The 26,134-nt window shown below is 45.5% G+C and overlaps 1 protein-coding gene across 2 annotated transcripts in view; it reads right to left on the reverse strand.

The window, feature by feature from the left end:
* The window catches only part of LOC144110007 (putative sodium-dependent multivitamin transporter), a 77,158-nt gene that overhangs the window by 6,008 nt on the left and 45,016 nt on the right, over positions 1-26,134 (reverse strand). For both annotated transcript variants that reach the window (XM_077642810.1, XM_077642809.1), the window contains exons 6-15: positions 20,008-20,165; positions 16,646-16,786; positions 14,319-14,448; positions 13,378-13,466; positions 11,504-11,613; positions 10,707-10,774; positions 8,291-8,377; positions 6,639-6,805; positions 3,001-3,101; positions 1,142-1,239 (exon numbers count right to left, since the gene is read on the reverse strand). In XM_077642810.1, the coding sequence (XP_077498936.1) occupies positions 1,142-1,239; positions 3,001-3,101; positions 6,639-6,805; positions 8,291-8,377; positions 10,707-10,774; positions 11,504-11,613; positions 13,378-13,466; positions 14,319-14,448; positions 16,646-16,786; positions 20,008-20,165 (1,149 nt within the window). The remainder of the gene's footprint in view (positions 1-1,141; positions 1,240-3,000; positions 3,102-6,638; positions 6,806-8,290; positions 8,378-10,706; positions 10,775-11,503; positions 11,614-13,377; positions 13,467-14,318; positions 14,449-16,645; positions 16,787-20,007; positions 20,166-26,134) is intronic.

The raw sequence follows: 26,134 nt of genomic DNA on the forward strand, positions 1-26,134 counted from the left end.
TGAAAATTATGCGCGCGCAAAGACGCATGTCAGAAAGGTTAACAGCAGCGGTTAAGGTTCACTGGCACATAGAGAAGAAGGTTAGAATGCAGCGGTTTGAGTTAAATGTTGTGGCGATTGCACTTCATGATCGACCCAAGCGCGGGTCTTCTTTTGGGTGCTGCGCAGGGCTAGGGGTTGTACTGAGGCCTGTGAATGAGCGCAGTATTCTGTAACGCAGCTTACTGCATAATAAACACTTGTGCCCTTAATTAACTGCACCTACTTTCGTTCAGAGTGAGAGATCAGGCGCTCGGTGAACACTGGCTGTGCCTTCAGCTTGCTCTAGCCCGAACCCTCGTTATTTGGGCGAAGCAGACAGAACACTCGTTCATTAGGATCACACAATGTAAACGTCTATTTTCTTCCATTGCGCGTAAATTCAAAGAAAGAGGAAAGCAGTTTCACGGGACCGGGGAAAAGGTGTCATGCTAAACGCCTGCACTTTTCGTTGATTGCACCATTGCCCTAACACGTACAGTTCTCCTGTGCAGTGGTAAAACGCTTGCCAACCAGAAGGGACAGTGTGCTGGAACGCGCTTGTGGTACAAATTCAGTTACTCTTTGCTTTTGCTTTTATTTATCATGTCACGCTGTATTTCGCGGTTGTGCCCGATATTTCTATTCTAGCGCTTCTGTTTTTTATGCGAAACACTGACTAACCTATATGAAAGTAGCGGCAGCTTTCGAGATCTACGAACCCCTTGCATGTGTGCTGGCAATTCCTCCGCCACATTGCCAAAAGAAGAGCCGACTATCCTTAGACATTTGTAGCCACTCTCGCATGCGCAAAATCAGGTTGTGCTATTTATCAGTTGTTCTTGTTTTTGCCTACTTGCTCTGTTTTCTGTTCTGTATGAAATCGCACACCTGTACCGTCTGAACGTTCTTTTTTCTTTGTGTGTTTGTCCTGGAAAGGCATCGATTCAGGTAACGACGGAGTATCCGACCAATCTTAGGGCCGTATTTTGACATAAGCGTGCTCAGTAGTATGGCTACTGATCTCATCCAATAACTCGCCCCTTTTTCTCCTAAGCGAGAATGCCGAGTGCTGAAACAAAATTTGCGGAAACACCAAATATGTTGTTGAAAACTTGCTCACCTTCTCCTTACGTGGAAGCAGTCCAATCCATGCCCAGAAGTTTAACGCTGTTGGACTCGACAGACTGATGGCTTTCTCCAGGTTGTCGCCTGCTCTAGCTGAGAAAGAAATTTGAGGCGGACGAAGTGAGTTGCGGTGCATGTCCTCATATTAGAGTTTACAAAACTCCTTAACCCTACCCCCTGCTTGCCCTTTGTATATCATGATACATGCCTTAAATTGCGTGGTGTGCCGCGAAGGCTGTGGTGATCTAGTCCCGAAATAATTTTATAGGCAGGCTATTTCCATTCCTGCAGTAGTTTCAAATATTGGCTAGAACCGGCCTGAGCGGTGTATGCAGGCGGAAGGCGCTTATTTTAGCCGTTAGTTCAGCAGTTAAATACAGATGTGACGGCGCTGAGTGCTCATTGCCGTGGCTTCATAATAATAATAATAATAATAATAATAATAATAATAATAATAATAATAATAATAATAATTGGTTTTTGGAGAAAGCAAATGGCGCAGTATCTGTCTCACTTATCGGCGGACTAGGGTTCCTCATGCCAGCGCCGGGTGGAGACAGCTTAAGCGACGCCGCCATATTGAATCACAACTGGGCTCTCCCATGTACCGTGAAATGCTCGACTGGTAGCCTGGTTTAGCTCTCGCTGCAAAAGGCCGTTCAAGTTAAAGCACTTTGAAGCGCGCCGAGAGCATGAACGGCGCCGTTACAAACGCTATTGCCCCGCCGCGGTGGCTCAGTGGTTAGGGCGCTCGACTACTGATCCGGAGTTCCCGGGTTCGAACCCGACCGCGGCGGCTGCGTTTTTATGGAGGAAAAACGCTAAGGCGCCCGTGTGCTGTGCGATGTCAGTGCACGTTAAAGATCCCCAGGTGGTCGAAATTATTCCAGAGCCCTCCACTACGGCACTTATTCTTCCTTTCTTTCACTCCCTCCTTTATCCCTTTCCTTACGGCGTGGTTCAGGTGTCCAAAGGTATATGAGACAGATACTGCGCCATTTCCTTTAATAATAATAATAATAATAATAATTGGTTTTGGGGGAAAGGAACTACTTTTTGGTTTTTTACGTCCTTCTTGTCCAACCTTTTCGTCCAACCTTAGACTTCATGCAATACTCTATGGTCGTGCGTGTGACACCACACAAATTGGTATATTTTCAGTAAACATTGCTCTGAGTATAATTTAATATTTTTGGGACAAACATAGAGTCACATAGTGACAAACCGAAGCACTCTAGCAGCGGGAAGGATTTTCAATATCAAACGCAATCACAACGCATAAGTGAGCAAACTGTGACCTGTTTGATGCTCACACCGACAGTTCGCTCTACCGGCTGCGCTTCTGGGAAATTCATGCGGCCTAGCCTCTTACGAGCGAACGTTATTTACAGCCTCATTTAGCAGATATGTAACGGAATGTTTCTGATGGGAGATAAATTTACATCACTTCCATGCAGAAGTGTTTAGTTCATGACATTAACTATTTGCCTAAAAAACGCGCAGTCATGCATTTAGACTGCCGCCGCGCAGGGAGTTTAAATAAACTCTGCCGAACATTCGACGGTGCACTCTAGTCAGGTGACTGATGCCCTGACGATGCCCTGACGTGCCTTCGCAACGTTTAGAACGTTCGCTCTTAAGTGGGGAAAGTTACGTCTTTGCAGCAAGAGATGGCGTTTCCGTGCAAACGGCGGATGACGCGATCAGCTCACAACATGCACTTTACCGTTGGCGTTGTAGATGGCCTGAGAGTTCCACAAGCCTATTAGTAGATTTTAGTGGGAACAACACTGAAGAAAAGATACGCGTGGCCCGACGTCAGGAAAGAAGGGACTGGAGAGAGTGACCACCCACCTGATGCGATGCTCAGCGCCAGCCCGATCAGCACAGTGAAGAACGTTGCGAAAAGGCAGCACCAGTAAGCCGAGAGCCGGTACAGAGGAAACACGTCCGGGCTGCAGCCAAATGTCATGCATCATATAACTTCAAACTCCCCGTACACACCTTTCGCACAGTAGAACAGTGTTCTTGAAGGATACTGCACTCAAACTTGTACGGTTTGGACAAAATTAATTTTGTGAACAGAATCCGAATAATGGACCGCTTTCAGACTTAAGGCAGTCTAGCAGCGGTCGGCTCTGCCGACGGGCAGTGCGCAGTCAGGGCTTTGAGACTGTTTCGAGATTGTCTTCAGATTTCGAACGTTCTGTAATTTGACCCCAGGTCACCTAATCCGCACTCAGAGAGGTAAATGTTTACACCACAAAAACCCCACAATTGCCACCGAGGTATTTCTTTTCTCTTAATAAATGTCTGAGTACTGAGAGAAAGAGAGAGAGAACATTTAAGAATCAATTTTAAGGGAACTGAAGATTCTATGCGTCTGAAATCGTGGAAGAAAAAAAAACTCACAGGACGGTTACGACTATGTAACGCGAGGTTCAGCGATAGCCGTTTAGGTGTTTAGTCACGTGACCACTTGTGTAGCGGTCACTTGATGCACCCCTGCACTGGCAAGTGGCTGTTCCAAACAGATCCACCCTTAGGCTTATACGACCCAGGTTGACAGGCGCTCCCACTGGTCACTGGCTTGAACTGGTGCCATATCAATACGGGCGCATGTCGCACGTCTGTTTTGATATCTGGTGGTTGCGCTCACATAGTTCCACGCTTGGTACCTCGAACCAGGACGCTTATTTAGAAAAAGTGGTTAGTTAAAGATGTCGACCGCTGCACTTCTGCCACAGTGTGATATTTTACCAGAAAGCAAAAAAATTAAAAAGTTTATAACTAACTGACAGTTCTTCACCTACCTAATACCACGGACATAATGTCCTTCATGCCGTAGAAACAACCGGCACAGACCTCATTATCGTACCCTTCATGACTTTTTAACGAAAAACTTCTGCAGATTAAAAAGCACACTTGGTACATCTGTCCTAGTATACTTGTGCATTATTGGCTCAGTAACATATATGTAGATTAGGTGTTGGCGCTTGCTGCTAAGGCATCAGAAAATTGAACGTGAAAATTTATACGCAATATGTGTAATTTTTAGAGGCACCACTGATTTTAAACGACGTTTAAATGTAGTTCCAATTTTATAAAAAACTTCCTGTTTTGACAGGAAATTGCGTGTGCATAACACACGAGTTGTAATTTTTGTTTCTTTCATGTTTACCGATTCCTGCGATTTTCTATTCGCTCTACACATTCTGTTTTGCGACGTGCTGCTCTGCTAGCACCTCCCGTTTTTCTTGGCGCAAGGAGCCTAATTAGGCACCATTTATGACCGTCTTTTGCCTCGACACCACGGCGATAATAAAACAAAATAAAAATTTGCGACACGTGTCAAGTTTGTTATCACCACCGAACTTGCAGCGAGTTTGAACGCTGGCACCTGCTGTAGTTTCGCCTGCGTACAACTATCCGCACACGAGAGGGACGCCGTAAACGCCACGACCACACCCGCTAGACACGTCCCCGTGCTTAAGCGTGCACATAAAGTCTTGCGGCAGTCGCGAACCAGTGTGTGAGCAGGTTATCCTTGAATATATTGCCCGTCCACTACCCATGATTAGGCTGCATCATTTTATCATGCAACTTCACATTTACTATTCTTATCGCTACACACACCAAAGCGTTTAATTGACATCGTGGGTCTGTCGGTCGCCACAATCTCACTTAATGTGCGGGTTTTTTCCCCTTAGCCAGCGCTGCCGCGTTCTCGAAGCGGCCTCTCCTGCTCAATTCCGCGCATATTAAGTCAATGTCTGCTGGCATAGCTTAGGACTGGCCCGAAGGATTCCGTGAGTTGGCACGAACATTTTCTGTCCTGGCCTTCCCACGACAAGCCCAGGTATACTGTTACTGCAAGCTACGCTTCAACGCTTATAACCTGCCCTCGCCGATGGTCATCCATAATTTAAATCTCCGCCCCCATGTCAGCAGCAATCAGTGAGTCAGCTACGTCTCAGATATCAGCGTCGCAATATGCCAGGCTGGCGCCACCGATAGGGCAATTATCTAGAGCTAATAATTGTGCCCTGTGGACGTACCACCATCAGCTTTTTTCGCCATCACTGCCTGCATAAATTACGCCTCAGTGTGTCTCTTCGCGCACAGTTTCGGTTTATTCCATGCGTAAAGAAGAAGACGGGCGTACGCGCGAGCCGCATGGCCTTCATCTGGTGCGCTACCGTTACGCTACCGTTACCCTGCTACCGTTACGAAGCTTTTCCAAATAAGCCCCACTTTACACATGCGAAATGCACCGGAGAGCATCATCGACCAGTCAGTCATTTTACTTTCAAAACTGCTTCCGCATTTTGCGCTGGCATAAAGAGTTTTGGAAGTAGTTTGCCCGATCTTTTTTGCTCTTCAGGTATCGTTTTATTTTTGGAGATGCGGTAGAACCGTACTTTGCGAGGAATAACTGCTTAAGAATTGCTGTATAGCGTACGTCGTCTACAAATGGCATTGCGGGATTATAAATTCGCATTTCTGTCTACTATATGTATTGTACGTATATATGTAGGGTGAAGACAGCTTCAGTATATCGCTCTTGAAACATAGTCATGACAGTCGATCCTTGCAATATGGCAGCTCCAGATGATGTCACAGTGTCATGGGTTCCGCTATGGGCAACTAAATCATCTATCAAAAAGACAGCCAGGCTGAAATATTAAGATAGTGACCCGTAAATTTTTGAAGTCCGAAAACAACGCAGCAAATCCGTATTAAGGATAAACAGCAAATTTCAGAGTCTCAGTGACGTAGTTGCCCTCGCCTGGAAAGAGAAAGCTTTGAAACACGAGTCCTCCGCTATCTGAGCTAAGCCTACTGGTAATAAGAAGGGAAACTTCAATACCTTTCCAACGAGTACATACTGCTGAGTGCCCGCCAAGCCGGGACTTAGCATATGCTGTAATCAGATACGACTCAAGAACAAAGTGGCGGATACCTCTCAAAGAATTCCCTCCAGCCAATGGCGTCCACCGATTTTCATGACGCAGTGGTTAATTCTATTAGGCCCTGGTTAATCCCCTTTGGTCTGCCATTCCCTGCGATTTCACGCTAGCGACGTCAAAGAGAAGTCAAGAGAATCGGTCCACGCTATTACCTGGAGGTCCCCATTTGATTTGCCGCTTCCTTCTCGAGTTGTTTCCGACTATAGCGCTTCTTAAAATAGCGCGAAGGACCAACGCACAGAGGGATACACACGGCGCCGCCGGAATAGTTCTCTGTCATTCTGTAACAGCGCGAAAGACGAGACACGGAACTACTAGAGGCAACCACTGACTAACAACTGAACCCTTTTCAGAAGAGATTCGTTTTTATAGGCTCCGATAAAAACGAGCATAAGCAATGAACCCTCCCGGAAGTTAAAGATGATAATAAAGAGGTTCGAACAATCAACTTTCAAAAAGGTTTGAAACAACTCTCCCACTTTTTGCCCTGCAGACATAGATCATTGTTCCAGCTTAGCTTACCTGTCTGTGGGGATGTACGGCAGGGTATGATTAAGGGCGAACGTGGTGTTCGCCGGACACCGGTCCAGGGTGTACGTCATCCGAGGTGATGTGATCTTCGAAGCGAACCTGCCGGCTGTCTGCCATATTTCGACGATGAAGACAACTAGGGCAGCTGTCGCAGTGCCCTGCGGCAAAGATGTGCATCGCGCGGAAAGTTGGCAGGCAAAAAACAAGTGGCAAGTTGCTATTGGTTGCATCTAGATACTTATCAACGCTGCGACCTAAGCACCGCGATCAAGAAACTATATCCGGGAATATTTTTCTGCCGCTTTTGTCTTTGGATTTCAGCAAGGACTACAGCGCTTGTAATTTTTTAAACTTTACTGCTCTGCGTTATAATAGCGTTTATGATTTCGTGCTCGTATCGAATGAAGAGTGAAAGAGCAAACCGTTTTGAAAAGCAAAGTCTGTGTTCCTATTTTTTCGTGACCTAGCGGCGCACTGTAGTGTAACTGTAGGCTGTGTAGCAGGTACTGTAACAAATAAATAAGGGAGCAAATAAATAAACAAATAAATAAACGGATGGACTCCTATCTAGTTCCGCTGATAGGCCATGAAGAAATCATGAGCCACCAGCTAGCCCTAACATCGATACCTTTGAGTTTGAATTCCTGCTCTTGATGTTAAAAAATGAACTAAATTTTATTCACTTCCCACCAGCGAATTTAAGGGGGGACTCTGGAGGAGGGGGCGACAGCACTCCTGCCACCTCCGATTTAAAATTGCCAACTAAAAACGATCCTGCTGTTCCTCTTCCCCCCAGACAAACTGGACTTTTGAAGAGTTCCCCATTATTCGATCATAGCACAAACGGCGAAACTGCAGTGTGGATCACTAAAATGTGTTTTATCGGTTTGCCGCGAACATTTCCAGTGTTCGTTCATTCTTCAAATCTGCTGCCACACAACTTTATCGCTTTGTTTGCGACGCAAGACGCGGCTAGGTTTATCTCGATTGATCGCAGCCAGGCAGAGCTGATTCTACGTTGTTCCGGAATGTTCTAGTAACTTTGTACGCTTTATCTCGAAAGTTCGCTATCAGCTTTAAATTGAGCACGGCCGGCAGCGGCGGGCATTCTGTTCAACGACCACCGAGCACGCTTGTCGCTTCGCCGCCGAGTGATTCAGTCCATTTTGGGTGCAAGTCAGCCCAATAAACAGTTTTCTTTTAGAAGACCTTTTGTCCGCCTCCATCGCTGCTTCGACTGCCGTCACCACTACGTGACAGGTTAATGTTGGCGGCATCAATGTTGTTTAAGGACTGCATGTTAAAGGAGGCTTTGAGAAGATAAAAATCTATGGAAGAAACGCGACCCAGGCAGAGAAGAGCACGGGAGTAGCTATATGACACGCTAACAACATCAGAAAAACCAGATTAAAGGCATAAGCAATGATGAAAAAAGTTCTAAGTTGTTGGTAGGCTTTGAGCAACGCTGTGAACCGCGACACAGATGGTGGCTCTACGATACCTTTCCTTTCCATTTATGTACGGCTTGAAAAAAAAATCTGAAATGACGTATTATATGTCACTGTTCCACAGGAAATCTCCCACTTTTGTGCAGTGATAAAAGCGATGTAAGAAAATAAAAAAAAATTGCGAAATTCTCGTACCTTTGCGTTCGCCCATGGGAAGCAGGTGGCAAGGATGATTATGCCCGCGAAAGGACCCGACGCAGCAGCATAGAGTGCTATGAAGAACTGCAGAGTAAGAACGAGATCAGAGAGCAGCCCCCCCACACAAATGGAATCATTTAGTTGAGTGTTTGATAGAATCCGGTCTAGCGATGGGGAAACATAACAGCAAAAAATGAGTGGTTTCCAAATTAGAAAAAAAAACTCACAGGACGCTTACGCCTGTGTTACGCGATGTTCAGCGATTGCTGTTTAAGTGTTTAGTTTTGGGGATGTACGGCTCCGAGCCGGACGCCGTATGAGTGGACGCCGCCTGCACGGGTGACGAAGCAACCGCACCCGTGGTGGACTCCTCTTCATCCGCACTCCTCACACTACCTCTCCCCCCTGACACCACCCCAGAGGCTGCAGAAGAAGCCGCCATCGCAATTGCCATCACCCCCACGGAAGCCCAGTACATTTTAACAGACTCTAAAACTGCAATTCTAAATTTTGCGCGAGGCCGAGTCCATGTCCCTGCTTTTGGCATACTGTGCTCGCCCGATGCACCCCCACCCCGCCATGTAGAGCTTATATGGGTGCCTGCGCACTCCGGGAATACCGTAAACGAGGCCGCCAACCTTATAGCCCGAGGTTCTTTAAATCGGGTTCAGGTGTCCTCGGATCGGGAATTAGCGAGGGAGCGAATGCACTCGTTCAGCGAGATGACGCAGGCCTACATAGCCTCGCGCCAGCGCTACCCCCCGCCCCACCCCTCCCTAGATAACAAACACGCAACACTCTGGCGCAAACTACAGACACACACACTCCCCTCACCCCTGACCCTAGCCCACTATCACCCCTCCTTCCCCACTCCTGCCTGCACCTTGTGCCCAGAACCATTCGCCTCTTCCCTCCACATCCTCTCCCTCTGCCCGGCGGACCCTCCCCCGCGCGGCCTGGAGGATCTCAAGCCTGGGAGGACTGGGAGACCCTGCTGCGCTCGGAGGACCCGGCCGTGCAGTCAATCGCCACCGGCCGGGCTGCCAGTGTTATGGACCTTAGGGACATAAACACGAGTGCAGTGGGGTCGTGCGGAGACCCAGGGGCGTGCCCCGACTTCCTCTCCAACAATAAAGTTTTTCTCTCTCTCTCTTTTGGGCATGTACTCCTGGCGCACTGGTGTCGGTGTCAAGTGATGCACCCCTGCACTGGCAGGTGGCTGTTCCAGACAAAGCGACCCGTAAGCTTATGCGACCCAGGTTGACCATGACATTGAATTGAACTGAATTGGCTGTTGGGGAAAGGAAATGGCGCAGTATCTGTCTCACATATCGGCGGACACATGAACCACGCCGTAAGAGAATGGATAAAGGAGGGACTGAGAGAAGAAAGAAAGAGGTGCCGTAGTGGAGGGCTCCGGAATAATTTCTACCACCTGGGGATCTTTAACGTGCACTAGCATCGCACGGCACACGGGTGCCTTTGCGTTTCGCTTCCATAGGAACGCGGCCGCCGCGGTCGGGTTCGAACCCGGGTACTACGGCTCAGTAGACGAGCGCCTTAACCATTGAGCCATCGCGGCGAGTATTATAGACTGAACCGTTGATAATTCTCAGGCACTTTGGACCTTTCTCTTTCTTTTGAGCATTTCTTTGGTCATACATAAAATATCGATACGATATGCGCACAGAACTCGTCACCGAATGGCTTGAATGCTGGTACAAATTTGACTCCAGAGCCATTAACTTCATATTATTGTCTATTACGCAGCATAAATTTTTTGCCCCGAATTACGAAGTTGCTGCTCTTTCCTGTACGGACAGAGATCATTTTGATGATGAAGATACGTTAATGAATCTGCGAATTAATTGAGCAGATTGTACAAATTAAAACCAGAAAACTTCTGAGACAGCTGCAACAAGTTTCCCGTCTGTTTTCTATCGCAAGATCGGCGTTTAAAATGTGCAGCAGTGCTGTCGATGATCTGCTTATACCAGACTGTCTGTTCACGCCGCTGTTAGCAAAAACCGGCAGTAAATTATTGTTACTCTTGCTCAATCAGACATTGAAGTTGTTTTTGAAATGTTGAATGACTTACCGACGAAATACTTATGATACAAGGTGCTGAAAACTATTTCACGCAATTTGTAGCGTTGTTTTTTGTATTCTGTTCTGTCAACATAATATTTACTTTGTTTTTTACAGCGTGTCAATTCTTGGGCTTTCTATTGTGTTCAGTTTAGTTCTGGTATCAGAAAGCTCCTTCTGCACATTTCACTGCCTTACCTATTTTCAGGACCAAGTACAATCAGTCTAAAACTGAGGCTCAAAGTTGAGTGCACAATTAAGTATTTCATTCTCACTGTTACTACAATGGAGACAGTAAAAAGAAGCGTCGGCTTCCATTCCTCACCCTTGCGGCGGATCCGATGTATGGCACTAGAAGACCTAGGACAGTCATGACTGTACCACTTCCGGTTGCTGTAACACAAGAAAAATATGCCAGTGAAACAGGATTTCACGAAGTTAACTGCACTAAATAGCAAAGAAGCGGTGCTGCCGCTTCTGTCAGAAAAGTCAGGAGAAATCTCTCATTTGTAGAGCGATCAAAATTATTCGTTTTCAGAGCGTTTCACGCCCTCCGCAGAGCGCAGCAAAGCGGAAAAATAAACTTGAGGCGAGACTTAAGCTCCGTCTTAAAGGTATGACGCGATAGCTTAAGTCTCGCCTCAAGTTGAGACTTAAGCTCTATCTTAAAGGTATGACGCGATAGCGTTAACGGGCCAATTCAGCGGCCTGGGGTCCCTTTTGCGTCACTTCACAGGCATGGTCATTCTGAACTTTACATTCATAGATCGCGTGGAGTCCCCATACCACACCTGGAGTAGTGGTTCAGCAGCTAAGCAATGTGCCCCGGCAGGCGGCTGTTTCAAGCGCAGACAACGGTGGGGCTTGTGAGACCCAGGTTTCTCTTCCCGAGCAACCGTTCGAGTCCAGTCATTAATTTATCTGCCAACTGTAACGGTGGGAATCGGGCACAATTCATATTTTTCGCTCACGACGCCGACATGGGCGAGGACACCGACGACGTCGGATTTTGTGCAGCACGGCAGCCTTAATGCTGTCGTGTTAGAAGCCTCGGCTTGTTTACAACGATGACATTCTCCAGCCTCTCACAATCCTGTTCCCCTATAAAGATACCGCACTCACCGAGAGCTGCCATCACTAGACCTGATCTTCTTTCAGGAATTTTGATGTACGGGGACACGATGTCCACATAGAGTACAGCAGCATGAGAATTCACTATGGAAGATATCGTGCTGGAAAGAGTAACAGATAATAACAGAGCCCTTAAGCGAAAACGGTAACCGTCTATTAACGACTCTTAATGAAATAAAAAATGACAAGCACTTTTAAATGGAATATTCTTCATAATAGTCAAATTACGTGCAAGGAAGCAGTTTGGTCGCATATTAGGTTGCTTTTGAATTTTTCGTCAGCGCGAGGGTAGCAGCGGAAGATTCTCGCTAGGATCGACAATCTCGACAGTGCTTTCGAAGCCAGCTTGGTGTCATCAAAAATCGGGCTCAGTCGCGATTGAAACTGCACATTAGCGACGCCTAGTATAAGTTGGATCCGAACTAAAAAATCGATCACGATTGAAAGCAGCCATCTTACAGGGGTTTTCGGAGTTGGCCTCTGCGAAACTCAACGAGATCCCGTCAACAATAGAGACAGGACAACTCTACATTTTAGGGGAAGGTCAGAAAAATATCTTGATCCATGTTCGTGGCCACGTCTTGGCGTCTACGATGAATGAAACGCATGCAAAGTAGCATAAGTGCTTTGATAAGGCTGGATTGCGAAGGCGGTAAGTACATATATCTTAGCCAGCCAGAGAGTGAGTTAGTTGCTGAAGCCAGCTATTCGCTCACGGGCAAATTTACGGACAGTACTTGGAAGGAACGATTTTGGGAAAGGGAGGGGGTGTAGGAGATGGCCTTTCTTGCAGAAGGCGTTTGTTTAATCTTAGTCTTCGAAAAAAAAATGGGGGCTCCCATGAGGAATCCCCGTGTTGATTTTCTCATTAGGTACAAGGGGGAGTGGAGGCTCCTGCCCCACATAACTACGTAACTGTAGTAGCTGTATGCGACATAAAAGTGTGCTCCTTACAACTCGAGTTTTCGGTTGGAACTTGAATCTTCGAACTTTTACGTAAACGCGAACGAACGGGTGGTCGGGGATTTCTACATCCGATTAGCAGTGATGTATCTTAGTAACGGCAATCAAGAAAGACAAAAGCTGCTCGAAAGTTTTTGCACGTGGCTCACAATGATAACATCAAAACCTTCACAATGCACATAAAAAATAGCAAGAAAGCTCTCTGGTGATCCTCGGTGGATAGTTAGAACGCAATAGATCCGAGTTTGACATTGCACAGTTCATTATATCTGAGGTAATACACTTAGGTTCATGTATCCGATGTATCATGCTAAAGTGGGATACAACTTAAGTCTGCAGCAAAGTTCCGCCCACATTTAGAACCGGCGCATAGAATTCCTCCGCTACAAAAACATAGTTCAGTTATAAAACTTCTCTTGTCACCTTAACAAGAAGCTAATCAGGAGAAACAAGTCGTAAGATCTTGAATTTTTATACCTGGCTTGTTTAATAAAGTCAAGCATGAAAAAGCTGAAATACTTTTATGACTGGCTAGCGGAGTAATACAGTACGCCGCGAATCGTGGCCCAGTGTTAACAACTGCTGTTTTTTTTAAGTTGTATCCTACTATAAGGTTCGTTATATCTGAGGTCCAGGCGCGAAAGTTCGTTATATTCCGAGGTGACATTCGGAGGTTCATTATATCCGAAGTTCACACGAGATTTTATTATATCTGATGTAGTATACCAAGTTTGTTCGTATCCCTATGGCAGGCTGCCACCTGCCATTGGATACTGACAGACGGCGCTCGCCATTTCCACTTACACTGACCCTTCTAATGCTGACACATTAACAAATTTATGCGAATTTTAGCTGTAGCTTCTTTAGCGGGCGGACCCACTGCTGTGGCACAAGGGTCTTACCTGATAGACGCGCTAATAACTCCAGCCAAAAATAGGCCCCTAATTCCCATCAGGGCACTCGCGCTTTTGTTGACGTAGTACGGGACAATCTGCGAAGAGTGAAGGGAGAGAGAGGAGGCATTCAGACACTAGTAGCGCTTTATCAATGCAGTTTCGCCTCATAGCAGCCCTTGTGTCACTGCTGAAGCTCGTTGCACAAAGATACCAGCGCTTGTCTGATCTGATTAAGCTGAAAGGGGAAAAAACACGAGAACGAAGGTTGTGAGCAGGTGGCATTGCCCGCACAGTTCCTCAATATCACCTAGAGGGAAAGCTGGCACGCCAGTAATATACTGAGGTGCCAGTATATTCTTAAACGGCGCTTCGACTAACGCGGCAGTGACGGGAATACGAGGTTTCTTATTTAGTTTGGCTAGTGTTCTGTTTTTCCGCGACAAAACAGAACGTGAACTCGTAGAAGCCTTTTAAACCAAGAAACAAGGAGACTATTGTATCAGTGATACGTCAATGGTTCGGCGCTGGAATGAAATGGTAGTTTTTATAGGAATCTGTAAATGCGTAAATGTTTGCGGTTTGCGCCTTGGCGCAATGGGTAAAGGAGCTGTTGAACAATCTTCGTCCAATAATGCTTGTTGATAGTACAGCGCTCATCCCGTTCCTTCACTAAGTCCGTGTTTGTATTTTTGCACTCTTTAGTCTTCCCTAAATATGCACCAACAAACCTATCCACAAGTACTTCTCGGCAGATATATGGCCGCCGATGCCGTAGCCACTGGGCCAGGAATGGCGGATGGTGTAATTTCTAACAAATCGCGCACAAGTGACGTATGAACTTAAAAAAAAGCAGTTCTATTATTTCATGTTTGGATCATAAAGGCAACGCTATAGTCGTTTTCCGTCACTGCAGGGATGCATAAAAGTGACAATGGTTGTTTCATCACCTGTTCGTAACGAGGAATGCTTCCAGAAAGGAGCGGGTCGCAGTCCCTGAACCAGAAGATTATGGAAAGGGCTGTCGCTCCGTTGAGAGCGTAGAAAAAGGAGAGAATGCCGATGCAGCAAAACGCTACACTGAAAGAAAAACGAAAACAATAAAATAAATAAACCCGCCGCGGTGGCTCAGTGGTTAGGCGCTCGGCTGCTGATCCGGAGTTCCCGGGTTCGAACCCGACCGCGGCGGCTGCGTTTTTATGGGGGAAAACGCAAAGGCGCCCGTGTGCTGTGCGATGTGAGTGCACGTTAAAGATCCCCAGGTGGTCGAAATTATTCCGGAGCCCTAAACTAGGGCACATTTTCCTTCCTTTCTTCTTTCACTCCCTCCTTTATCCCTTCCCTTACGGCGCGGTTCAGGTGTCCAACGATATACGAGACAGATACTGCGCCATTTCCTATCCCCCAAAAAACAGTTATTATTATTAAAATAAATAAAGACCGAAGCATGATGGGACACCTGTATTTATGCTATATACGATCATCATCATGATTACCATTATGACCAGCCACTGTACAGATCTAATATGAAAGCAAAAGAAAAATTTGATAATTAAATTCATAATTATGCGTGACAAGCGCACTTTTTCCTCTTCCAACTGGTTTTCCCTCTTGCCGTATAATATCCAAAGTATTTCAACTTTCCTAGCGAAATAACCACAAAATTATTTTTGTGCAAACTGGTTGTTTCTTTTCATACTGAAGGGACCTGTATACGTCCGCTTTAGGAACAAGGCCTCGCTCACGTCTCAGCAATTAGCCCTGTCCTGCTGCAATCTACGGCCACCTTATGCCCTCTAGCTTAATAATAATAATAATAATAATAATAATAATAATAATAATAATAATAATAATAATAATAATTGGGTTTGGGGGAAAGGAAATGGCGCAGTATCTGTCTCATATATCGTTGGACACTTGAAGCGCACCCTAAGGGAAGGGATAAAGGAGGGAGTGAAAGAAGAAAGGAAGAAAGAGGTGCCGTAGTGGAGGGCTCCGGAATATTTTGTACCACCTGGATATCTTTAACGTGCACTGAAATCGCACAGCACACAGGCGCCTTAGCGTTTTGCCTCCATAAAAACGCAGCCGCCACGGTCGGGTTCGAACCCGGGTACTCCGGATCAGTAGCCGAGCCCCCTAGATTCTAATGGCTTTTAGAATTTCCGGTTTCAACCAAACGAGAGAATCAGTAAATGGAGCAGTTATTGCGGGCCCTCGTTCATACGAACACGCCGTTTTCAACCTCCTTTTCCAACCTCCCTTTCTGCAGCTCCCTGTTGCATTTCCCCTCTCTTGAAATCCACGCCGCTATCCCGACACACATCAGATATGTGCTGGCCTCATAACATTTCCTGTCCATATCCATTACCTCTTCTGTTCACCTAGCATATCATTAACTCGTGCTGGTTTCCATAACACACGCTGCTCTATTCCTATCTCTCAACCTTGCACTCCTATCGTTTCCATTATATAATGCGTACTTTAATAAATCAACACTCAGATTCGACAGCGACGGAGCCGTGAGGATACACGAAGAATCTGGGTTATAAAAAGGTGCTATTACTGAAACCTATCTCATCTTCGGGTGCATGCCTCGAAGAATACAAAATATGCAAAGCACGAAAGCAAAGAAAGAAAAAGCTAAGTGCCGCATTTTCGCAGACTGTCACGCATTCACAGAGTTAGTCGCAGCTGAATGGCAGCGTAAAAAACAAAGGCAGTCCCTTTTAGCAGCCAAATGAGGTGCGAATACATTGCCACTAACTTTATTAAGTGCGCACAAATATGTCGCAAACTGAGAAATATAGAACTGCTAGTTCATTCGCTACGCCAGTGTTTCTTTTCCGCGCCTCTGTGATAACGCACGCACAAACGCACATATATGTAGCACAGCATAGCAGACTCACGCACACGAGAGAATTCCGAACGCTTAACTCGTGCATGGTCTTCATACCGCAACCGCTGCACATAGCGTACAAGCACAAAGTAAATTTGTAGTCATTAGTGTCGTTAATTTAAAGCAAGATACGTTAATAACTAAATCGCCGCAATTAAATTCAGTTAATTTGTTTACTCTTTCCTGAGTTCCAAAATAATAAATTGCTATCCATTTTATCAGTTTTGTTACGAATTGCACTATTTTAGTGCTGCAGTTGGGACCATCTGCCTTTCGCTGTTGGTACCCAGTGGGTGGTACACGGACACAGTATGGGGTAGCGCTATGCTCGTGCTCTAGTGGCGTCGTTCTTGCGTCTCCGGGCGTCCGTGTACCTACGTTCTGGCGTCATGCATTGACTTGGCCGCCAGGAACCGCTGCGTGATCATCTGGTCCAAGCCTAGCCTCACCAGGTGCAGCGGCAGGGCTCCGACTGCAGCCGCCCAGACTGTCTCGTCGGTCGTCAAGTCCCAGCTGGTTCTGCGGGGGCGGAGAAGAAAGTAGAAAACACGAGGAGAACGACGGCCCTTCGTAGGCGTGCCCTCATTAGAAGCTTGGAGGTACAGCTTCCGTAAAAAGTAAACAGCCCAAGGAGTTTGCTTGCGAGTCCTGCAGCGTGCCTCGTTATGCATCCTCAGCGACCGTAATCTCTCGAAAGATAGGATAGGATAGGATACACTTTAATGCTCTAACAAGGTGTTCAGGTCAGACAAAGGTATTCATCTTCAAACAGATGTCTCCCTCCGTCTTGCAGAGGTCGGCGCCCCTATTCCAGGGCACCGCTGAGTTTGGCCGCTCGCTGGGCATGGATGACCAATCCTCGAGGATTGGGCTGCCGCTGGAGAGCACACTCTCCCACTGCTCCGCACTCGGATTTTCTGAGCTCTCGAAAGAGATTCGCGTCCTCAATCCTCCCAAGCTTTGGACTGCTAGATGTGCTAGGCAGCCATTCTAAAGAGTTTAGAAGCAAACTCATTTCGCTGTATACATCTGACGGGGGCTGTAGGCGCATATGTCCACACCTGAACCCCTGTGCTATCGATGCGTCCTTTCTCTAAATTTAGGAGGTTTTTGACAAGATTGATCTCTGAAGCACGGTTGTGCATGCGGACAACTTCTGTTTCGAAATAAAAATGCGTAAAATAGCTTACTTCAGCAAATCATATAACGAAATTGAAAAAGAAACAAGCAAAGAAAGAAGAAAAGCGACCGAAAGGATGACAGGTATAAGGCAGGAGAGAGTAAAAGAAAGAGAATGACATAAAAGAGCAAATAGAGAAAGTATTGATTAAACAAGAAACGAAGGAAAAAGAAAACCACCGAATAAAGAGATAGAAGGAGAGCACACCTAGAAATTCCCATTACGAAGTTGGGTCTCACTTTGTCGGTTCCCCTTCTCCTCTCTTTCGGAGCGAGCGCCAGAGGTTTTTCATTTCATAAAGTTTGCGAATACCTCCACAATTATATAACAGCTACCGGCAAATTCTCTTGCTAATTGTTTCCAAAATTTCCGCTTTCAAAAGAGCGTTTGGCTATTTTCATATATTTAATTATTTAATTCTCAGATATTCTCTCCCGATATTTTGTTTCTTCCTTTTATTTTAAATTACTCTGAAATTTCACCTAAGACACAATCATTAGCTTGACACCAGTTTACCCTATTCTATGGGATCTCCCCACTGAACCCTGGCCAATCCCCCGCAGTGGGTATGTGCCATGTCATCAAGGCAACAACAACAACAAGACGGAGAGAAAGTTAGTAATGTTCCAAACCGTCAGCGGAAATTTCCAAGAAGTTAGTATTTTGGGTTTTAGGTAGCTTTATCCAAAGACTGTTCAGAAAACCCCTGCATTTTTCCTTGTGTTATTTTCTAGCACTTTTTTCATTAGGCAACTTTATCTCGAAGTGCAGTAATTTTTCAAGTGCTTTCCGCGCTTAAGTGCGCATGTCAATCAGGGGCGAGCCTTGAGACAAATTGGCAACCATCCTCACCTAAGGCAACCAATTCAAAGAAAAAGTTGTTTGGAATCCAGTTTTAAGTTTTTTTTTCAATTAGATTTCACTTCTTAATGCAAGTGAATGAACGAAAAGGAACACGTAAATGACTAGCATGGGAACCAGTATGGTATAACTTTTGCAAGTCAGTCAAGTGTCGAGTAAACGAGGCTACTGTATTTACTGCCAATTCGTGGACAGCGCATCGCATATTGAATGCACGCCACCGGAGGCTGCCGTGTTTCCGCCGAGCGCGAAAGATGAACGTGAAGAAAAGACACGCAAAGCCGGAACGGTGCGAAACCACTACTAGCTGCATTCTCTGCGAAAGCCGTGGAATGAGTGAAGCCTCCAGGCGGGTCACGTGACTTAATTTGCAGCGGCTGTAAAAACGGCTATCAAGATATTTGGCAATGGCTCTGAAGGTTGAGAATGTTTTCATGGCATATCCTAACATGGTTCATGGTAATATTGCATGTATAACCTGAAATGTGGATAGTATGGCACGTCCCCAACGTATTCCATGGCCAAACATGGCATGAGCCACCCGATATTTGTCCCTGGATGACCTTGGCCGAATTTCACTGCCCGTGAATCTGAGTGTGCTCGAGTGGAAGACAGGCCTGACCTGGTCTCAAAATGAAATTGGCCTCCCTTCAAAAATGGGGTGGGCCCGCTGCCAAAATTTGGGTGGCCCAACCCAAAAATTTGGAAATTGAGTTGACCCACGTTCGGAACCGACCTCGGACAACCACTAATGGGCATAGCCCACCCCCGAAAACCTGAAAATTGAGTTGATCCACGTTCGGAACCGACCTCGGGCAACCACGAATGGGCATGGCCCACCCCCGAAAATATGAAAATTGAGTTGACCCACGTTCGGAACCGACCTCGGACAACCACGAATGGGCATGGCCCACCCCCGAAAATCTGAAAATTCAGTTGACCCACGTTCGAAACCGACCTCGGACAACCACGAATGGGCATGGCCCACCCCCGAAAATCTGAAAATTGAGTTGACCCACGTTCGGAACCGACCTCGGACAACCACGAATGGACATGGCCCACCCCCGAAAATCTGAAAATTTTGACCCACGTTCGGAACAGATCTGAGACACCCCCAGAATGGTTTGGCTCACCCTCTAAATTTGGGTGGTCCACCGTTCGCACAATATTTCGCGCGTAGCAATGCTAAACCGTCAGCCGTTTTTTTTTTCGTTCTGTTATTGTTTGACAGACAAACTAAACGTCGCCTGCACCATGAATTTCTCACAATATAATGACAGTAATTTTTCTAGGGAGCTTGTACAATTTTTAGTGGACGTAATTTTCATTGTAACTTAATGCATAACATCACCTGAGAATAATGACTGTTTTCCATGTAGGCCCAGTTTTAGACCACAAATTCTGTGGGAAACAAAAACGTCTCCTAGTGGATTATCGCCGAATGTAAGACAGGTGAGGATGCCCAGATGATGTGTGGCTTTTTGTGCCATGAATGAGCGTTCGACTGGCTAATTTTCAACCAGTATTGTTGCATTCCTTTCTTCTTGCCATCATTATTGCTCACTTCAGCGATTCGATTGTAGGCGCTATAAGCAACAAGTGTGGCGTTAAGAAACGATTTGTTCACGTGACCAATATGAAGGAGGATAAATCTATTAAACACACAAAAGGTAAAAATGAGGAAGGCCCGAAAACTTACTCCCAAAAGTAGAACGTGGTGTTGAACTCAGTCAGAGGCCGCATAGGAACCTCGCTGTGCACAGAGTCGTACACGATCTTTCCGATGATAATGAGCGGCGAGGCCGTCATGATGACTCCCTGAACGCAGTCGGCCCACACGACGCTGCGAAGTCCTCCCTGCAAGAAAGGACCGAAATAGAAAAAAAAACATAAAAGAAAACTCATGCGATTTTCACGCAGTTTTCAAGGATGCGGATCTAGGGCTCGCCAGAACTCCAGCAGTGGTCATCGAAGTGAAGGAGTTTGCAGTGACAGCAAACTCAAGATTTCGGTCTCTGTTCACCTTAGTGAATGCAGTCATATTTCCGTTTGACAGATATGTAAGCGTGGTAAGGGCCAAATAAAAACTGCGTGGATGCTTAAATCATCTTAAGAGTGGAATGCGGTAGCATTAGATTTCACATCTATCGCAGCTTATGTTGCAACTTGTCTGCATGTTTGCGTCAGTTTCCTTGGAATTGTCAGTCCATCAGCCGCCATATTCAGGCTGCTGGCTGCTGTAGCAGATATCCGCTATGCTTTGACGGTGCGGCATTAGATTATAGCACATTTCGTTCGGACTTTATCTTTATTTCGGTTCTTTATCTATAGGTTACTTTCTAGAAAACAGGTTGCTAACTTCTCGGTGGGCAGCTTGTGATGACGTTACAAGGCCATGTGACCTTTCTTGACCAATCATTATTTAACTGCCGCCTGCCATGGCGGCCAGGTTGTGATGACGTCACAATGTCATGCTACCTCTCTCGACCAGTCAGCGAGTTTCTTCACGGGCATCGGCGGGATTTTGGTGTGATAGGAAACCTAAAGCTATCTCAGTAATATCTTTTCTTGTCGTGTTCGATTATTCTGAGCTCTCTGTCGTTGACCTAAATCCCACAACGTGTTCGTTTATTACCTCGATAAGGCAATCAACTTGGTGAATAATCGGGATGAAATGGAATCGAAGGTAAAGAGTTGCTACATAGCAACGGCCCCGGAATTGAAACTGCCTACTTTGTGCATACGCCCGCGCGCCCTTTATTTATAAGCGGGCTTAGATGAAGACATCGTAGCGTTGTTGGAACGCACTTTCTGAAAGCACACTACTGGAACAGTCTAACGTTCAGTTCAGCTGGAATACAGATGCATTTGAGCCGAAGCTACCCGTTTTACTATTAATTTTTGTCCGAACGTCTCACTGATCAATTTGTTAAATCAATGATTAAGAAATAGGCTTGCCTCTGTACAGCATAAAATATGTGAGTTACTGCTGAAACGACCAGAGCGCAAAAATTAATACTGATTTTTAACACAGTACAAAATAAAAATACACTTTTATTTTATTTACCCAATACCACAGGCCCGATACGGTCCGGGCAGGATGGGCAAAAGCTATAAAGAATCGGTTTTTTGAGCGCCAAGAAATAACTTTGCAATACTGCACTTCCATTTCATGCTTCTGGTTCTCTGTATATCGATGGATTTGTATTGTTACCGTTCACTCGCATAAATGTTTTCAAATACACTAGCAAAATTTTTGCTTTCAAGCACCCCTTCTGGTAATGAGTTCCAGTTCATTATAGTGCACAGAAAATATGAGTGTTTATATTGGTTTGTCGTTGCAAAATAGGGGGCCGAGTTTTAATTGCACCTATGTCAGTTTTTCAGTTACAAAGTGCTTGGCGTAGCGGTTTGGTGCGATTCAAAATTTTCTTTTTACCGGTGAGTTGAGAAAGATCAGTCTGGAAATATTGCGTCTGATGACGAAGACGCGGGAAATCATTTGCACCACAGGCTGTCCAGTCCTGCTTCAAATGAGAGTTAAAGATTATTGTGCGCACGAATTCTGAAAAATGTTGAGAGCTTTCAGTTTGCGATGATATTACTCTGCCAAGCGTTAACGGTCCAACACATACTTTCGGCGCTCTTCTGTCGCCGGTGAGTATTTCTCAACACTTAAAACATCGGCAGCTCAGAGGATTTGTCGTTAGGTTGCTGATGCAGAGGTCTGGGATTCAATCCCTATCGCAACGGCCATATTTCGATACAGACAAAGTATAAAGAGACTTGTGTGCTGAATTAATACAGAGTCCTCCACTACGGCGAACCCCATAGAAAAATTGAAAATTGGTTTTTGAGGAAAGGAAATGGCGCAGTACTTGTCTCGCATATCTTGGTGGACACCCGAACCGCACCGTAAGGGAAGGGAGGAAGGTAGGAGTGAAAGAAGAAAGACAGAAAGAGGTGCCGTAGTGGAGGGCTACGGAATAATTTCGACCACCTGGGGATCTTTAACGTGCACTGACATCGCACAGCACACGGGCGCCTTTTGCGTTTCGCCTCCAGCGGCCGCCGCGGTCGGGTTCGGACCCGGGTACTCCGGCTCAATAGCCGAGCGCCCTATACCACTGAGCCACCGCGGCGGGTCTAACCTCATAGCCCATGTGGCGCTTCGGGAAGCTAAACTCTGCAATTTACAATTTACTTCTCAGAACTCACCAAACTACGCTGGCAAGCATGACTGCAAGATAGAAAATAATTGATTTTCGAAGGTAGCCGTTCACAGCGACTACGGAATGCCTGGCGCTATCGGAATTTACAAAAAGGATTGCCAAGACTAAATTAGTTGACTTTGGAACACATGTCGACATTGCTGTCTATGGTTTATTCAAAGCAAGACGCGGCTAGTCTCGTGGTGTGGTCGATTTAAAAAAAAACAGCTTCATGCATAAGCTTGGCAGCTGGCTGAGGCCAATGCTTTAATGATACTCCTCCAGCTCGGCGATGTCGCCACAAGTCCTTTCGCGTTTTTCCTCGACCCTGAAATATTCAGGTCGACGACGAAGGCCAGCAGTGCCCAGCACCTACAGTGGCAGCAGTTGAGCTTCGCCTCTGACGCGTCTTGAATGGTGCCGGGGATATCCTGCTTCAAATATTGGCTCAGTTCCGAAACCGTCATTTCCATTTTCTGTGCCGCTATCTGATTGCGCGCCCTCCACCCCCTGGGGCGATGCTTCCGAGATTCCACGTCCTTTGGTCGCCGTACCTGATGCGCTCGAGGTAGCCTCGTCATTGCGTGCTGTTTTGACTTGTATACGTAATATGCTGCGCAGGAAGCCGTTGTTCCCGTCAAACCTCATCTTTACGATCAACACCAGCATAAATACTGCAACTATTCACTAAGGCTTCCGTTTGCAGCATTTCAGCTGCCGTACGTCAGAGAGGTGGCAAGGACAGATGGAGATCGAGAGATGGGCAAGGAGAGATGGAAAGGACATATCATGGAGCTGAAAGGATACAGCCTATAAGAGCCACAGAGCCACAGCACTGGGCAAAGATAGCGTTTCTGCATAAAATGATAATGCTTGTATTGAATGCTCATTTCGACAAGGCCGTGTTTTTGACGGCGCTTCACACAACATAAGTTCCATTGTGCGCGTGATGCGCCTTTACAACTGCGGTATCACCCCTGATCTTGTGATTTGTTTCATTGGGATTCTCCAACTTTCTAGCGAAATTCGCGGAGCCAATTAAACCTACAATAAGTTTCAATTTTGTCTCAAGTGTTCTCATTAACAGTGTTTTCTTCTTTGTCATAATCCGCAGAATTATATTAGGCTTTCAACTTTTATTGGACTAGTGAGTATATCAGACAAATAAAAAGAGTCCAGCTTATGGAATACACACTAAGAAAGAGATGCACGTATACTGCTAAACTCAACGAGCTGTCGTAGCTCGTAGGCTCTCCCGCGACCCAAAAAAAAAAAAAGCCAACGTACACAAAATACAATTACAACAGTACGTTCACTAAACAAATGAATGCTAGGTGAGTTCACTTGTAACAAATAAACGAAAGAACGCAGATAAACAAAGTTTATGGAAACGTGTTACACGCAAGAAAAAAAAGAAAAACTTTGCGGAGTGAATGCTTCATCCGTCCGAATACTTGCCTAACAACGCGTGGCCCGTTGTCAGAATGGTAGGTCGTAGAGTCTCGTTTCTAAATGCGACGTACTACTGGGAGTACTAATTTATATCGCGCAGCAAACAAGGGTAATCACTTATATTTACTTTACAATTACGCAATTTTAGTCAATAAACGATTAACTTTAATCAATCAATTTTCAGTCATTTAGTGAGTACACTACTATTTTCCCAATAATCAACCCAAGAAATAAATAAAACCATTCCTCTAAGCTTTTCATGGTTTAGATGACTGTTGGCTTCTTTGATATGAAAGTCATAACAAGCTCTTCATTGCCCTATCCTTGTCTGCTCAAACAAGGATAATGGCAGGTACGCAATAGCGTGGAGGGGTGGAATCTCAAGGCGAAATATGGCGCCGTCCAAACGAATCAGCAATAAAGAAACGGCAGACAAAAAAGAGCATTCTTGACATGCAGAAAACTGGTTCCTCTTTATCAATTCATTCCCAATGACGCAATCACCGATAACCTTGAGGCAGCGGCCATAACTTATTGCTGTGTGTATTTCATTTATTAAGTGCACAAAACATCCTGATAATCATTAAGTCGGAGACGCCCATTTCTTTAAAAGGGTGCCAATTTTCCCTGTTTGCCCAGACATACTTCAAGCTAGTCACGTTCTCCTGTGCCAGCCCAGAGGCTTGCGTCAAGGCGCTGCGTATGTCCTCTTGCATGCTTGGGAACATGATATGTTTGAGTATTAGCCAATTATTAGCCAAGTATTAGCCGACAATGCGTGTGTTTTATCGCATTCCTCATTCTACTTTTTGCACGCATTCGTTATAAAAGCTGCGCGGCGCTTTACAATTGGTCTAAGACCCTCAAATGCTTAAAATACCCTCAAAAGTGAACTTCGCATTGTTCGTTAAGCACAATGTCAATAGGAAAGTAAGCAGCGAATAATACTCGCTAGTTCTGTGATGAATGAATTCGATAAGGAAAGAAAAAGGTCAGAATGCAAATATCGAACATATTGACATATTTTATTGCTAAATGAGCAAAGGCATGCTAAGAGTGTAAAGAGAGATGAAATCAATCAATTCGCCATTCGTGACCAAAAGCAATGACGGCGCCCAAGGAGCCAGTTCAAACATGAACCAATGGCGGTATCGACCTGCTTTCTTGCGTGACTACAGTAATCATTTTGCAAGTCAATCAGCCGCGGGTGCTTATAAAGACTCAACCACACGATTCTTATTGAGACTGAATTTTATTCTCTTTTGCCTCTTACTCATTGAACCAATTAAACTTTATACAAAACAATTTGTTACTTAACCAGTGTTTTAATAGCAAAATGACCTACCCTAACGTGAGGATACATAGCGCACAATATTCAAGGGGCACAGCACGAGCGCTAAACTTCCACTAAACGATCTTTATTTGGCGCTGTGTGTGGTTTTTCTGTTCTCTTTCCTTGACACATGATGACCTTGACAAGATAATCGTTGTTAGTCGTCTATACCTGTACCATACGTGATCTTTATAGGGCTGTCAGCGTCAAATAAAGATCATTTAGTGGAAGTTTAGCGCTCGGGTTGTGTCCCTTGAATATTGTGTGCTATGGATCCTCATGTTTACTACCCACTAGCCCGAACCCTGACCCTCCTACCCCAATGTACATTTTTCATCACAATTTTTTTTAAATAATAAACCTGAAACCACGAAACGAGATGGCATTGCACTATGCGCGCTGTTTTCATTTCCAAGCACTTAATCACCTGCACCCTCCCTTTTCCTCTTCCAGTAGAAGCAGAAAATTTGTACAGTTAGTGGCTGAAGAAATTGAACCGTTGATATGGTATAATAGGATTTGGTAAAAATATAACGTCATAAGGCTATAAACTCTACATCTAGACAATGCAGAGTAGCTGGTTTCGCATTTCAAGCTGTCGGCAATTCTACGACTGCGAGGGACACGTTAAAGGGGCTCTGAAACACATCAACTCGCTTGGTCACTACACTGTGTTGTCATGAAAACCTTATAATGAACTGCACATCTCCAACCAAAAATTTCAACTTTAACCCAACGTTTCAAAGCCGATTCGGCTCCTTCATCAGGGGTGACTGAGGGCAGTAGCTAGCGTCTTTTAAGTATGGAGGGGGGGGGGGGGGTCAAAGGAA

The sequence above is a fragment of the Amblyomma americanum genome, chromosome 11 (genome assembly GCF_052857255.1).
Source record: "Amblyomma americanum isolate KBUSLIRL-KWMA chromosome 11, ASM5285725v1, whole genome shotgun sequence".
In the NCBI taxonomy this organism is placed as follows: domain Eukaryota; kingdom Metazoa; phylum Arthropoda; class Arachnida; order Ixodida; family Ixodidae; genus Amblyomma; species Amblyomma americanum.